The 17,705-nt window shown below is 34.8% G+C and overlaps 1 protein-coding gene across 1 annotated transcript in view; it reads right to left on the bottom strand.

Annotated features, from left to right (window-relative positions):
- The window catches only part of LOC123688567 (A disintegrin and metalloproteinase with thrombospondin motifs adt-2-like), a 76,637-nt gene that overhangs the window by 32,878 nt on the left and 26,054 nt on the right, over positions 1-17,705 (bottom strand). Inside the window, exons 6-7 of the mRNA XM_045627152.1 lie at positions 2,942-3,070; positions 2,641-2,893 (exon numbers count right to left, since the gene is read on the bottom strand). Coding sequence (XP_045483108.1) covers positions 2,641-2,893; positions 2,942-3,070 — 382 coding nt within the window. The remainder of the gene's footprint in view (positions 1-2,640; positions 2,894-2,941; positions 3,071-17,705) is intronic.

Genomic DNA, 17,705 nt, shown 5'->3' with positions numbered 1-17,705 from the left:
ATGTAAAAATAAGACTGTTATTTTTAGGGAAAACAACTTTATAACTTCTATGTTCTATGTTCTATGATCTACGTTCTATGTCTGAGATTCTAACCTAAGACTAGTTCATGTGGTATTTGTGAGTTATTTTAGAATCCCGAAGAAGTGGCATTGTTTTTGATTTCTTACAGGTTAGTAAGCTATTTCTTTTTATTTATTTTTATTTTATTTCTTTGTATTACTTTGTATAATATTATTTCTTTTTTGTATGTTATTATGTTATATTTTAAACTAAACAAAATAAATCTTACAGATTCAAGACATCAAATCATCTATTTCTTCGATTATAAAAATAAGAATTGATTACATTCTTATAAACATATATGAAAAATATCCTAAATTTTTGTTTTTTGGAAATAACCCATCAGATTTCAATGAATTTCTTCACATGCCTTGACTTGACTATCTGTTCTTAATTTTCGGAGATATAGGAAAACGAATATGTCAAATTTTGTGTTTTTTCCTGAGTTCCGTTGTTATTTCCGAAAAAAATGCTGATCCTGTCATAAACAATCTGAGCAATTCGTTGAAGAATACCGATACAGATTCCGCAAAATTTTGTATGGATCAAATAACTACTAAATTAAAAAAAAATGTTATTTCGGGAGATTTTCCTGATTTTTCTTGAGAAAATTCGTTTCTTCAGAATATATTCATCATACTGCGATAAAATTCTGCACAAACCTAGGGGTCAATTGAACTTCAGTTTGATCTGATTCAAATTTTTGGAGATATTGGAAAAAAATATTTCAAATGTCCTGTTTTTCCACGGTATTATTGTTATTTACGAAATATCTCGAAAAATTCATTCCCCGATCATGATGAAACTTGTTAATTGCATGCAGCATACCAATGCGCAAATGTTCCCGAAATTTTGTTGGTATCGATTCGTTAGTAAATTCATTAAAAAATATCTATAGAAAATTATCCCAAGTTTTGATGCAAAAAATCTAATTCAGATTCCAATAAAATTTTGCACGGATCTCGAAGTCAACATTCTTCCACAGCGTGCAGATTTCAGTTTCGACGAATTGAGAACTTTATTTTTTTGATTCGGTTGAAAGAAACTATAGCTGCGTACAGACCTGCAAGCTGAGCAGATCACGAGCCGCTCAAGTTACACACTTTCGAGAATTCCAGTGTGTCCGATTCAAAAATTTGGTTAATGGTCACATTATAACACGGAAGTATAAAAGATTGTGGGCATATTGTCAATGATATGACGACAAAGAAGCAATTCATATTCTGAATTATCTGAAGGAAAGAAAGGTCTGTTATTATTATTATATGAAAAATTTGAAAATAGATGTAAAATAATTGTATGAATATAGAATTACTCGACGTTAGGTGTAATTTAATCCGTTTCACATTTTTCCCCATTCTACATATGAAAGGAAAAATCTGACAACGCTGTATGAATTTGGTCCAGCTATTCCCGCTAAGACATATAAATACGATGTCCAGCAATGAACGGATAGATATCTGAAAGTGTAGGTCCAGCAATGAACGCATCGACATAAATATATATATATATATATATATATATATATATAGCGTTCTACGCCTTCAAATTTCCAGATCGCTTTTTGCACTCCGCCAATCCATATTTGTTTGGGTCGCCCTCTTTTCCTTTTTTCTGTTGGCGTCCATTTTAGGACCATTTTCGGAATACGATCTTCCTGCATCCTTTCTATATGGCCGTACAAAATTAATTGCCTTTTCTATACTTCATCCTTATCGTGCTTTCTACTCCCATGATCTTCTTTATTTCCTCGTTTCTCACTCGTTCCAATCTCGACTTACCAGCTGATCTACGCCAGTAATCCATCTCCAGGGCCATCAAACGACGTTCTAGATTTTTATTCATCTGCCATGTCTCGCAGCCATAGAGCACTATACTTTTGAATATGGCATCAAATATCTGGTGCTTTCGCTTTCTAGATATTTGTTTAGCCCACAATTCAGTATTCAGACATCCAATGACCTGCCTTCCTTTCACGATGCGATTTTCGATCTCTTTTTCTGTTCGACCGCCTTTATGTATTTTTGCTCCAAGGTACATTACATTAGCTGATACGAGTGTGCTGGGCGACTTGAAGATCTTCTACACTATCGCCGCCAATACGTTTCACTATCATATCCATTAAAATTAACTTTAATTCAATTAGAAGTAAAACATTCCTCATGGTTTGTGATTTCTGGCATTATTACCACAAAGAAAATGAAGATTTAAAACAATGTACTATACATCGTTGAAAAGCTTCATTAATGAAACTTTTTTTGTACATAATTTCTATGTAGGTTTACCGGGAGGAATTCAGAATAAACTTTGACAAAAGTTATGGCTGCAACAAATTTTATAATTTTCCTTTCCTTAACTACCCTACAACAAGTATTTCGCGAAAAAACCTTAGGAAACTATTCTCGTGTAAGAAGCATCCGATCCTTCCAATGGCTTACAATGAATTTGGATTAAGATGAGAGATTCCAAGTTTTTCTATGTTTTTAGCGGAAAAATGTGGCCAATCTTAGTTGAAAAGAGCAGGAAAATTTCAATCTAAATATTTTAAAAGCATGTAAATATGGGATGTGAATGTTTACCTTTTTTTTTCCACAATTTGTACCATCAAGTGCTGGTCCGGCAAAATAATATCCACTTCTATGAGGTGTTTTGCATTGTAAATTGTAGCAAATATTTGTGATATTTTGATTAGGAGAGACAACAGCATCTTTATCTCTGAGTAAAATTTCACATTGCTGCTTAGCTGTATATTTATGTCCTGGCTGCTCAAGAAATTTTCCATGATCTAGGTGTTTAGAATATTTTCCACCATCTCTCAAGCATGTGGCCCAACTGAAATGAACTGAATAATTTTTTTAATGGATTCTCTATATTATTTACCTCAATTTTGACATAATTTTAGCGCTGCACGAGGACCACTGAGTTTCACCGTTAGTACCTCTCGAAGGTGACATGATATAACCTTCTTTAGGGCATGAATTTCCCATACTATCGTGATGCATACCTAGACTGAAAATTAGATATAAATCTTTAAACATGCAAAAATTTAAACCAATTCGCACATTATAAAGTTCTCAAATAGATAGTTGTAGAGGAAATCATAATGCGTATCAGTTGAAGAAACTATACGTTTCAAACGACGAAGGAAATAAAATAATGATTACAATTTGCTCATCACTCCTACATCTACCTACGTTTTCAGAAAGCGTAGTAAGATTAGGAATTTTGCTGACAAAATCAATTCTGTCCTAATAGTCTCTGTGAATATGATAGGTACTAGAAATTCTAGATGCTTCAGAGAATATATTGGACAAGTCTCAATAATTGAAAAAATACCCTTCTCATAGAACTGACATTGAGAAATCAGTTGCAAAATTGTTGAAAAAACAATAAAATTAATTCTATGGTCGGTAGGTCTCATGTACTATGTAACATTCTTCTATGTCAACAAAACATAACCAAACAACATTGTAGGTAAGAGGCAAGTCCTTCCTTTTGTGAATTTCATGTACCAAGTAGAGTTAATAAAGTATAGAGAAAAGTTTTGCTAGTTTATTCAATTATAGAATATAACAACGTTCCACGTGAAACTGTTAGAATAACAGGTTATGGGCTCAGAAACGCAAGAAGTGTAAGACGAAGAAAAAAACACATTTGGTAAGGTTTTTGTGCAACAACCACGTGGAAGTTGGTGAGACGTCTGAAAGTTCAATTTTCAAAATTAGAGGTTTGTGGAAATAAATAATGGCAGAACAAGTGGGTCTATTAAGCATTGCAAGATTAAATGGAGAAAACTGGTTGACATGGAAATTTCAAGACGCCGGTAAGGTTAGATCCCGGCCTGCCAGCTCCACGGGAACCATTCATTCCACCACGGTCAAACATACTTTTCGATATTTTGATTTAATTTCTAGATGCGTGAATGTAATAAAATTAGGTTCATCTAATAGAGAAATGAAAGATCTAGCGAGTAGTAATTTTTCGTTTACATAGGCTACATCTAGGGATCAATTTCAGGATGGAATTGAAGAATTTCATGCCGGCCGAAGAGATATTCGTGATTTTTATATTTTCCGAATGATATCAGATGATATTCAGTCCATCTTATGGAGAATTGAAAAAGCTATAAATATTGAAATTTTCGTTCAGATTGGGTACCTCTAAGGGCCCTGCTCCACGACCTGAATTATATGATATCAAGCCAGCCGGATAGTTTTTCGTGATTTTCATGTTTTTCGAATGAGCGGCCAAAGATTATATTTAGTCCATCTTATGGATAATTGAGAATGCTATAAATATTGGAATTTTCGTTCAGATTGGGTACCTCTAAGGGCCCTGCTCCACGACCTGAATTGTATGATATCAAGCCAGCCGGATAGTTTTTCGTGATTTTCATGTTTTTCGAATGAGCGGCCAAAGATTATATTTAGTCCATCTTATGGATAATTGAGAATGCTATAAATATTTTCAATAATTGATCAAATGCCGTACCAATACTATTCAGGTCGTGGAGCAGGGTCCTTAGAGGTACCCAATGTGAACGAAAATTTAAATATTTATAGCTTTTTCAATTATCCATAAGATGGACTAAATATCATCTTTGGCCGCTCATTCGAAAAACATGAAAATCACGAAAAACTATCCGGTTGGCATGATATCATACAATTCAGGTCGTGGAGCAGGACCCTTAGAGGTACCCAATGTGAACGAAAATTTCAATATTTATAGCTTTTTCAAATCTCCATGAGTTGGACTAAAAATCATCTTTGGTCGCTCATTCGGAAAATATAAAAATCACGAAAATCTCTTCGGCCGGCATGAAATTCTTCAATTCTATCCTGAAATTAATCCCTAGATGTAGCCTATGTAAACGAAAAATTACTACTCGCTAGATCTTTCATTTCTCTATAAGATGAACCTAATTTTAGTACATTCACGCATCTAGAAATTAAATCAAAATATCGAAAATAACGAAAGTGTGTTTGACCGTTGTGGAATGAATAGTTCCCGTGGAGCTGGCCGGCCGGGAGCTAACCTTACCGGCGTAATTTCAAGTGCAAATCGCTTTGAAATCAAAGGGCTATTTTAGCATTGTGGAAGGCATAGCAGAATGACTAGTTCCTCCGGCTAGTACCATTGATTGGGACAATAAAGATGCCAAAGCGCAGCAAATAATTGTATCCAGGTTGGATGAGAAAGTATTGATACACATTTTATCCTGCAAGTATTCAGCGGAAATGTGGAGAAAGCTGAAAAGTATTTATGAGCACCAGTCTCAGGTGAGTGTTCATTTACTAACACAGAAATTCTTTGCTTTAGAATACAAAGAAGGCAATGTGGCAGAATTGATTTCCAATTTAGAGGATGTTCGATATTGAATCGAATTTTCGCGGGTTGTTTTTGAATTGACGGAGTACGAGGATTTGAGAGAAATTATCTTCATATTGAAATCCTTTCTCAGATCCTGACTTTCCCATCCCCTCCAAAATTTTAACACACTTGGTTTTCCGCATTCACAACGGACGTTACGCACTGTCATTTTTCAATGGTTTTTCGCTAATCCTGAATAAGGAAAAAATCGCAGTTTCGCACAAAAACTCAATTAGTTTTTGAGTTCGTTAACAGCTTCGTGAGAGGACACATCATAGTTAAGTGAAGAAGATTGTTTAGTTTAAGTTTTCAAGGTGGAAAGTCAGAGAATCAATGGAGACCAGGTGAGTCCCTTTCCTGTTAGAATTTTCCTTCTTATTGCTGACTGTTCCGGGTGGTATTTCCTCTCAAATCTCAGAAATTAAGCGAATTTCATTTCTTTTATATCGGATAATTCACAAACTTGTGTGGCGGAGCAATCCAATTAACAATTTCATACATAATACAGTCCACTAGAATAGCTTTTAAATAGAATTTGGATTGATCCGTAACAGAGGAATTGAAGGGTACCTTTAAATCGTTAGGAGAAGAAATAAGTGAAAAAATGATAATCACTAAAGTACTCATGTCCCTACCCGAGAACATGAGGTACTTTGTATCTGCTTGGGAGTCTACCCCTGAAAATAAACAGACTCTGACAGATCTTCTATCAAGATTGATGCTCGAAAAGGAAAGGAACAAAGGTTCAGAGAAAGCTCAGGCCCTAGCAGCAGGAAATTTCAAGGGAAAGTATATGAAGAAGAAAATTAAATGTTTTCAGTGCAATGGTAACCACATGAAGAAAAACTGCCCACAGAAAGTGTGTTATTTCTGTAAGAAGCCAGGTCACTTGATGGAAAAATGCTGGTTCAGGAAACACAAGAATGGTGAGAATAGGAATAATAGAAAATACGATAAGTCAACCGATCAAGCCCTAATATCAGAATGTGCTGTGGATGTAATGGTAATAATGGACTAGTTTTCATTTTTTTGTTAAGGAATAATTCTAAAAATTTAAGTAAAATGAAACAAAAATGTGGAAGAATCATTGAAATATCTCTAGAAATGAAAAAGTTATGGGACTTTGAAGTTGCGCTTGGAAGAATAATTTCCTAGTACGCAGCGTCTAGTGTGTGACGTCACGCCACTTACACGGGGCGACTGGTATTCGCAGAGTGCTTACGAATTCATTGGTGTACAATCACTTGTGCCGTTCGTGTCGTGTTTCGTTCGTTACACGATGGCTGAAATAAAAAAAAATCCTACAAATATTGTATTGTGCCTATGTGTGTAAGCACGACAATTAAAAACCCCAATAAATTGTTTTTTCATGTACCAAAGGACATGAATCAAAGGAAGAAGTGGTGCAAATTAATGAGGCGTGACTTAATTGGACCTAAAACTACTTCATATGTGTGTGAAGATCATTTTGATGTAAATTCACACACAAAAAAACAAAATACTACACCACTGACATTGCGAACTATCTCCCTCATGTTTTAAAACATAAACAAGACGATATGACGCCCGTCAATATCAAGTACACTTAGATAGAATTGATTCATACCGGATTTTATACGGGCAGTAAACATTACTTTTTTCTCTTTTTACTTTTTACGCCTCACATAAATATGTTTTGCCATTGATAATGGATAGACTTCAACAACCAGTACTCAACTACAAACTGTTTATGAAACGTTTTTTAAATAAATCATCGTTATAAGTTAAACCATGACGAAGCAAACTCAAAAGTAGATACTTGCTTGAAAAGTTTAACTCCTTTTATTTCAGCACTGACATAAGATGGGTTTGAAGAAAAAACTCCATCACTGCGAATATATCTATTTTAGGCAAATTGTCACTTTGTCCTTTCACGAAGCCTTCTTCCATTATGGTGACATAAAAACAAAACTCGAGTTAAAACTACACTGTACAACTACAAACGGCGCGAAAGCCTTGGCGCGGCTAAGTATTTAAAAGTAATTTATGGTGTAGCGATCACAGGCAAGTGCCGTGACGTCACAGACGTGTCGGAGACCAAAGACGTTCCGCGCTAAAATACGTAAATTTAAATAATCTATTTCTTAGTCATTTATTGATGGATTTTCAAAATTTTTTCACTGATTTATCAGTTTTGCTCTATTTTTTAATTCTATCGTGTCAAATATAGTATTATCAACATCACTAAACTAGTCCATTGAATCCGAAGATGGAAATGAGCAAAATTGGTGGATGGACTGTGGAGCAACGGAACATATGTGCTATGATGAAAACCAGTTCGTGGAAATAGAAACGTTAAAAGTGAAACGACAAATAAGAGTAGGAGACGGTTCGTTAATAGAAGTCGAAGGAGTTGGAACTGTTCAAATAGATGCTTTTGATGGAAAGAAGTGGGTAAGAAAAAAATTACTCATTGTATTATATGTTCTAGAACTAGCAGTAAACCTCTTTTCACTGAGTACCTCAGATACCTAGATAGGGGCTTTAAAATGCAGTCAGATAAAGACAAGTGTGAACTGTTAGATAGAGAGGGCAAAATAGTGGCTATGGCAAAGAGAAGGGGAAAACTAGGATGCAGTTCAACATACAGAGACAACAACGGTCACAATGTTATGCTGTCCTAAGCCTAAATGAATGGCATAAAAGGTTGGCCCACATACATTTTGACCAGATTAAAAAATTATTGCAGAAAAATAATATTAAATTTGTAGATCAGAAGTAACCAATCTGTAGTAGGAAAGCAGCATAGATTTCTATTTCCGGAAAGTCGCAGCAGAGCCCAAACGACATGTGAGTTGATACATAGTGATTTATGCGGACCATTAAAAGTGGAATCGTTAAGAGGTGCAAAATATATGCTCACCTTGAAGGACGATTTTTCAAACTATAGAAGAGTCTATTTCTTGATAAACAAATCGGAAACTGGAAGGAAGATCAAAAACTTCATGAATTGGACAGAAAATATGACTGGCAATAAGGTCAAAATATTGAGAACTGATAACAGCCTCGAGTTTCTGAACGACATGGTTCGAAAAATGGGAATAATGCACCAGAATAGTTGCCTATATAGTCCTCAGCAAAATGGACGGGCAGAACGAAAGAATCGCTCTATTTTGGAGTCAGTGAGAACACTGGTACATAGTTCTGGATTAGGAAAAGAATTTTGGGAGGAAGCCGCTAATGCAGCTGTATTTACACTAAATAGAGCAGGGCTAGTCCACAATTGGACAGAACACCATAGGAATTGTGGTTTAATCAAGGGCCAAAAATGAGTTTATTTCATGAGTTCGGAAGTCAAGTAAGTGTTCATGTCCCAAAACCCAAAAGGTGGAAATTAGATGCCAAAAATGAATTTGGAGTATTTGTTGGATATAGTGAGGAAGTGAAAGGTTACAGAATATACCTGCCACATAAACTATAGAAATGCATAGAGATGTAATATTTTTAGCAGAAAATGAGATTTCTCCAAAGGGCCTAGTTGAGAAAAATGTATGAGAAAAGTACCAGAGGACCATATCGAAGTACCTGAGGAATTTATCCGAGAACCAGAAGATCACCTAGAAGGCAATAATTCGGATAACCAGATCAGTGGAAACGATTTAGAGGAGATCGATCAAGAACACGTGTCAGAGGAAGTACCCAATGAAGTTGCGGTAAGTAATATTCCGAACAGCAATGTACCTCAAACACAAAATGTGAGAGGTCAAGGAAAAAGGCAAGTTAAGCAACCCTTATGGATGAAGGATTATGAAATGCATGAAAGTGACATGTGTTTCTATTCAGAAACCGAAGAACCCTTGGATCATGAAGAAGCATTGTCAGGAAAACAAAGTGTGAAATGGAAGGAAGCAATTGATCGAGAGATGAGAATACTCAAAGAAAACAACACTTGGGAAGAAGTGCCATGGCCTGATAATCACAAGGTCATCGATAGCAAATGGGTATTTAAGATTAAAAGTGATGGACAATTTAAAGCTAGATTGGTAGCTCGTGGTTTCCAGAAAGAACTGAGCGAAGAGTTGTACGACTTATATGCACCAGTCGCAAAGTTATGTACAGTGCATTCCATTTTGGGTGAGACTGCCAGGTTTCTCGCTTGTTATTTAAGATAGAGCCTTGCGGTTTTCACGTTCCTGTCCTACTTTTTCGTGAAACTCAAGTTGGCCTAATCAGATTTTGCATAACTGTTTCCGTTCAAAAGATACAGGGTGATTTTGGAAATTGATACTTTTCGGACCCCTCCCTTATCTCCGAAGTTATTAGAAATAATGCTGATGTAAAAACTACGTCTCAATCAGAATTCTGCGTAGAATCCAGTGGCGTACTCAATTTTTTTTTTCGGGGTATGGTTTTGAAGATTCAACACAAACCTATATTTTTTTTAATGGAACACCCTATATATCATTACTTCGTTGAATTCGTTATTTTTTTCCCTTCAAAATGATGTATGATACTATGTAGGTAGGATGTTCAGAAATTTTGAAAAAACACTAAAACATCAAATAATGATGATTTTTTGTTAATGAGCAATGGATTATCCATATAAAAAAAGGATCAATCGGATAATTTTCATTTGTGATTTTTATTTATAGTAGAATAAGCAAACGAAGATAATACACTCATCACTTACATGAAAAACAAAACGTAGGTACTTACCTAATAGCAACAAATAAATAATACAAAAATTTTACATCAGCATTATTTCTAATAACTTCGGAGATAAGGGAGGGGTCCGAAAAGTATCAATTTCCAAAATCACCCTGTATCTTTTGAACGGAAACAGTTATGCCAAATCTGATTAGGCCAACTTGAGTTTCACGAAAAAGTAGGACAGGAACGTGAAAACCGCAAGGCTCTATCTTAAATAACAAGTGAGAAACCTGGCTGTCTCACCCAAAATGAGATGCAGTGTACATTTCGAGTCTTGTTAACGGTGGCAAATCATTACGATATGGCTGTACATCAGATGGACGTACAAAGTGCATTCCTGTATGGTGATATCGATGAAGAGGTGTTTATGACTTTACCGGGACAAACTGTGAGTGACAATAGTAATTTACGTAATAAGTCCGGAAAATAGGGTTTTTTTGGACGAATAGACAAAATTCCAGGAGGAGCGTAAGCGAGTCCTGGAAGTCTGTAAGTCCAAAAAAACCATTTTCGGGCGTGTTGCGTACAATATTTTTTCGGCCACCATGTAAAATAACACTATCGCTGCTGCTTTCCATATTTTATTGCGATTGCGATAAAAAACATGCAAATTTTTGACAACTAATTTCATATGAACTGTCAGCCGTTATCTCGGTAGCTATGGATTCTATGATTCTTTTCCGGCCTAGTCCGGGAAGTACGTACTTTCCGGACTAGGCCGGGAAATGCTACTTTCTCAGAGAAAAAGCGTCCGGGAAGTGAGCACTTCCCGGACGGTTGCCGAAAAAGTATATAAACTGAATAAGTCAATTTATGGTCTTCAAAAATCACCTTAATATTGGAATATTAAGTTCGATAATTTAATGAAAGAAGAAAATCTTATAAGGTCTGAAAATGATTTTTGCTGGTATTCCAAAATATGTGATAAATCGAGATTATTTGTTTTACTTTATGTAGATGATGTCTTAATTGTGGGGTCTGAATTAGAAGGAATTTTGAAGGTAAAGAACATGTTCAAACAAAATTTTGAAATGAAGGATCTTGGACAAATTTCTGAATATTTAGGAATAAATGTTAGGCAAAATTTAGATCGGGGAACAATAGAATTGAGCCAAGAAAAATATCTAATGAGAGTCCTCAACAGGTTTCAAATAACAGATTGCAATAATATTAGTACACCTTTGGATGCTAAATTTGAGTTCAAAATGTTAAGTGAGGGTGAATCTGATGAGAAATTAATAAGATGTTGTAGTTGTAGACAGATAGTTGGAAGCTTAATATATGCAGTATCAGGAACACGACCTGATTTATGTGAGAGTGTTACAATTCTTAGTAGATTTCAAAACAGAGCAAATCAAAATGTCCTAAAAGCCTTGAAAAGAATATTGAGGTATATTAAAGGTAGTATTGAAGTAAAATTAGTTTTCACAAAAAATGTAAAAGCGGACATGCTCTGTGGATATGTAGACTCTGACTGGGGTGGAGACGTTTTCGATAGAAAATCAACCACTGGTTTCTTATTCAAGGTATATGGCTGCACAGTGATATGGGTGAGCAAGAAACAACAGACTGTAGCTGTTTCTTCTACAGAAGCTGAATTGTGCATTGTCAATGGCAGTGGAAGAAATGTGCTGGTTACTTAAGTTGCTATCTGATTTTAGGTTTAATATGATCCAATCGCCTATAAAAATCTTTGAAGATAACCAGTCTGCCATAAGAATTAGTTATAATCCTGAGAATAATCCCAGATTGAAACATGTCGATATAGAATTTAATTTTATTAAAGAAAAAATAGAAAAGGGTATAATTGAAATAGTTAAAATTAAAACTGAAGATCAGGAAGCGGACATATTAACTAAACCATTGTCTAAAATCAAATTTGATAAATTTTGTAGAATGATAGGACTAGTTTAAGAAAGTTTTGTTTCATTTATTTAAGTTCAAATTTGCAGCTTGTTTATTCTGTTTGAGGAAATAATTTCATTTATAGGCGTTGTTGAATAAACAATAAAATTAATTCTATGGTCGGTAGGTCTCATGTACTATGTAACATTCTTCTATGTCAACAAAACATAACCAAACAACATTGTAGGTAAGATGCAAGTCCTTCCTTTTGTAAATTGCATGTACCAAGTAAGTTAATAAAGTATAGAGAAAAGTTTTGCTAGTTTATTCATTTATAGAATATAACAGCCTTCCACGTGAAACTGTTAGAATAACAAAAATAGTAAAAAATAATGTTTTCAGAACATTATGAAAGAATCGAATTATTTGGTGATAAAATGTAGGTGCACTCTACATCTTGAAATATTTTTTTTTCTAGTCATTGCAGATCAAATGAACTCAAAGAGAAATCTATATCATAAAAGAAAACTAGATGATCGATGCCGATATGGGTGACCAACGAATAAAACAATCCAACATAATACGGGTGGATGTCATCAACCATGCTGAAGAACGAACGCTATATCTGGAATCGTAGTGTTCTAACAAAATAGTTCCTCACTATAGTCCTGATATATTATTAGTTGATGAATCATCGGAGACAGCAAGTAGTATAATCCAAAATAACATGTTTATTGACTGTGTTATTCGAAAGCATTTTTTCGACCTCCTATTGAGCCAAATATAAAGGAACTAAGATTTGGTTAGTAGGTACTTAGAACTTAGAAATTCAAAGTACCAAATGAGATTTAATTCAGTCAGCAACAACAGGAAGGAATACCGACAAAATTAATTAACATCAAAAACCATCAAAGGTGCCGCATTATACATTATACTCATAATATCCAGATGTAGCATGATCCCCTCATAGTGCTTTTTACGAGTTATTCATGCTTAAAAAACACATGCACTCATCAGGCTTGTCGGCGTTCGCTTTACGTTGCCGAATTTTATTGCCAATTGGGGTTCCCGGTTCTGGATTATTTTCTTTCCAATTCTCTAATCAGAATGTTGATTCCTCAGAATGGAATGCAAAATATAATGAAGTGATTCCATTTCATCACTTCCAACTGATCCTCCTTAATAAATATAAGAAGTTTCATTATTTCATACCACATTCCATTATTTTATAATATTCGTCATTTTATATCAAATTAACTAGTGTTGGGAGTGGGCGCATTCGAATTGAATAATGGTTCATCCGATTGTTCCACTCGATAATCCTAAACGAACAAAAAAACAAATGTTCAAGCTTTTTCTAAAATCGAAACTGAGCTAGGAACCTGAATCTGTAGAGAACACTCTAGAGTGGCGCCATTATCAACTTTTTCTGAGAAATCTGGATTTCTGGAAGAACGAATCAAATACATTTTTTCGATTTAAACGAATTTCACTAATGATTTTTTCTCAAATTTACTAATCTTAGACATTTTCGCATCGTGAATATCTGTAACATTTTTTCGAATTTAAAATAATTGTACATTCACATCATCCGGTTGTTTAATTTAATCATATCAAAGAAAAAAAACGAAATGTTCGAGCGTTCTATGTAGTCAAAACTCAGCAGAAGGATCTGAAACCTGAATTCAATTCATATATTTTATCATTTATTCATTAGAATTGATTCAATTGAGCACGTTTATTGTTTATTACATTCCACTTATCCTAAATCATTTATTGGACTAAAATTTGAATCCATAAAAAATAATTACACTTAAAATACATTTTTTCATAAAATACTTTTTATAAAAGAGTGTGGAGTTTTTCACACTTCCACACTAAATCTTTGAAAATAAATTCATCAAACCAATATCCAACCCCCGATTATCCAATATTAATTTTTAGCATTCTGCAGAGTTATCTTGAGTTATGCCCGCCACTCACGAAGCGTTTTTTCGAGCGTTTGGTAGCAAGCGTCGGAGAGATTCCAGTCAGACAGCTCGGGACACGGCCGTACGACTGTAAATCAGAGTATGAACTTGACTGCCCGACTGGAATCTCTTCGACGCTTGCTACCAAACGCTCGAAAAAACGCTTCGTGAGTGGCGGGCATTAGAGCGGCAGTTTGGCTAGCGACGGCCTCGTACTTATGTAATGCTTTACAGAAAGTGATTCTTTTGGGTATAACAAGAACAGTGCGAAAATCCCATTCTATTAATATTTTCAATATCCGGATTGCCGATTTATTTGCATTAATTTAATACAAATGAATAAATTGCCTCAGAATGAATTTGAAGTTCATCGATAAAGTCAGTTATTCTACAATTCGACTTCAAATAATAATAATATCAATTTAGTTTTCAGAATCTAAATATGAATTTAATGAAATCGGTTCGAAAGAAAAAAAGGACAGTGTTAAAGGAAATTGAAAAATAATTGATCTGATAGTCTTCTGAATTACAGAATATCTTTGGAAATATAAACTAATCGGTTCCAATTTCTTTCGGTTTTTTGCAATGAAAATTGGGGAAATGCCGAGATGTAAGAGTATTATTATTATTATTATTATTTGAACTGGGATCGTTGTGGCTAGGTAAGACTTCCGGGAACTGCGACCATATAGATCTTTTGTTCTCTGCCCTATGCCCTACTTATTCATGGAAACCCAAGGAGGTGGTCGACTCGTCAATGACGTTGTTAAAACTGAGAACCTCCTTAGGGGCCTTGGCCGTTACCCCTCGGGTATCAAGGAATGGTTCTTAGGCCAGTCAGCTCTGGACACTTGCATACCATGTGTTCGGCTGTTTCTGTTCCTGATCCACAGAGCCTGCAAATCTCATCTGCTGACTTTCCCATACGGTACAAATGATAATGATGTTTGTACCGACAGTGCCCCGTCAGCAGTCCCACCATCACCCGAAGCTTGGCTCGTGACAGCTTCAAGAGCTTTCTGGCGTAGGTAGGTGAAATCATTACGAATTTCTTGGCCTGAATAAGTCCAGGAGTGTTTGTCCAGTGGATAACCCTGTTATTCAACTCCTATTGCTGTACCGCTGCCTTATATTGGTCTTTCCCTAGCCCACAGAATAAGTATTTTTGATAATATTGTTAATTAAACTAATAAAGAATGTTACGAGTTACTTTATGAGCACACACAAAACTTGTTCACTCTGTACCAATTGGAATCAACATGTGATACATTTTTGGAATCAGCTCAGCTAGAGTAATCCGAAAATTGAGACAAAATGGGGGTGTTCTATTAAAAAAAAAGACGGTGAGGTCATTACTCGAAAGTAATTCATCCTGTATATTAGATTATTATTTTAAAATACGGTAAATTAAAATAAAAAAACAACATGTTTCAGGATTATTTCTTAAAATGGTCTGTTTAGCTAAAAATGAATTTGTTCCATACTTTACGGACACAGTGTATGTATTTGCTATTATAGTTTGTATTCCACACGGTGATTTTCAAATTTGAGTTCTTGGCCTGACTACGTTCTTTATTTGTTAGTAGGTCTTTCTCGATCAGGGTAGGTGATTTCTTATCTGACCATAGGTCAGTTGTCAGTGGAATTTCAATATATCTCTGTACTTTTGACAATATTTTGTTTGAAATTCCTATGTTTCCATCCCATGTTTCAATTTAAATTTTAATGGGTTGTGATGCGATGTGTATTCTTCCATCGTCTCTAGCGTAAACTCTTTGGTAATGCTTTTCAATTTAAAATATTATTCATGCGCAAATATGTTGAAATTTCGGGTCCTAGTATTACAGCATTAAGAGGGAATGGTACCACTTGACTGGTCAGTTCAAAACTTAAAGGGGAATAACTATTCTTGCAGATCACCGAGTTGTATGGGGTTTTCTGATAATTTCTTCAAACAATGATCTGAAAGGCAGGGACGGGCTATTTTTAATTTGCGAATGAAAAAACCAAAAAAAAGTTGGTAACTTTTCGTTTTCCGCAAAGGAATTGATGATATGGATGAAAGGGCTTATCACTGATTTATTTTAAAATTATTCGTAAAAAAAAACTACAGAAAAACATTTCAAAAGAGCTGAAATCACTTCGTAATAAAAAAGAATAATCGACCGTCGCATAGTGCTGCCCCTACTGTATAAATTCGCAACGAATCACCAGATTCTTCAATACTACCTACAATTTGATAATTCCGGCAACGTTGCTGCGTTATGAATCAGTTCTCAGTTAGAGTCGTAATAGTATATTCTAAAACAAGTTGCAGAATGGGCTCCTATTCCAACACGAATGCGAAATTCGAAAACGAGCGACGAAGGAGCGAGTTTTGGAACGCATGAGTGTTGGAATTGCCTTCTGCAACGAGTATTAGACGATATTTTCTCTATTTCAGTCAAGTTTTGCGAAATATTGTCGAAATTCAATGAAAAATTCAGATTATATATCCTAGTGACTTTTGTATTGTATCTTGGCAGTTGGTGTGACTGTTACGAAAATTGACAGATTACGGAATTTGAATATGAATCGTATGTTTCGAATTTAGACATAATTTACAATTACACATTAAATTCGTGAATTATGTCTGACGAAATCGATTGAACACTACCAGAATTATGAGAATTTGCGAATATATAGCGAATCATTTCTCTATATCCCCAAATTATATTATATTGACAATTATTGACGTTTGTTGAAATTTGATAGGATTGGAAGTCAGCATAGACAACCACAAAACGAAAAATATATCTGAGAACGATGCTGTAATGAGTTCATTACAGCACTGTTTTTTAGAACTGTAATGAACTCATTACGATACAGAAATAGAGAAACAGTATTAGGTGAATAGAAAGATTTCCAGCTTGTTCGTTTCTTTTCGAACGTTTGAAGGTATAAACAGATCGACGCGGGAGCGATGCGTTCAGCGGGCAGATTGCATAGCATGCACACCTACGCGAAAATAATGAGACACGATTATTAGTATGAATCTAAAATTATGTATGAAAATGACAGTTTTTCGGAGGAAGAAGTTTTACTGCTCAAAGCCGTTGATTTCCATCCCACAAAAGTTTCTTTCCCGCTCCCGCAGTCACGCGTCGGTCTGTTCATACCTTTATTCAGTTTAGTTAGCTGTCAATTCTTTTCGATATGGGTAACAAGAGATTCAAGGATTTATTTATTCTGATCCTATTACTTGCTTTATGGAAGTATCATGTAAAAATATCAAATTTGATTTCTACAGGAAAACAAGAAGAATCTTATTAGTTCATGGTCATTCTTATGATGATACTATTAGTTTTTAAATCATGCATAATCTGTTTTGTAAATATTCATTCAATACCAATTCATATTTCAGTGTATGGGAAAGAGATTATGTTCTTGCACAACATGAAATAACATTTCAGTTGAAATGGTAGATAATTATATGGTAATATTGAAGTTCAGTACTACGATGTTACGATGTGAGTCAATTTCTGAACATGAGAATTTTTTGAAATTTGAGAATCTTTTATTGCCTTCAAAATAAATGGATCGTAATTCTGAGCAAGGAGAATCGAACGATATTGCGATATAACAATTGATTTTTGTACGAAGTCAATTTCTGAAAATGAGAATTTTCAAAAAAGATTTTAGTCCTTTTTTTGCCTTCCAAATTAATGGATCGTGATCCTGAGTATGAAAGATCAATAAGTGATATAAGAACTGATTTTTTACCAAATTTC

This window comes from Harmonia axyridis, chromosome 1, assembly GCF_914767665.1.
Source record: "Harmonia axyridis chromosome 1, icHarAxyr1.1, whole genome shotgun sequence".
NCBI lineage: Eukaryota > Metazoa > Arthropoda > Insecta > Coleoptera > Coccinellidae > Harmonia > Harmonia axyridis.
Note: the sequence above shows the minus strand (reverse complement) of the source record. Positions and strands in the feature narration are given on the sequence as shown.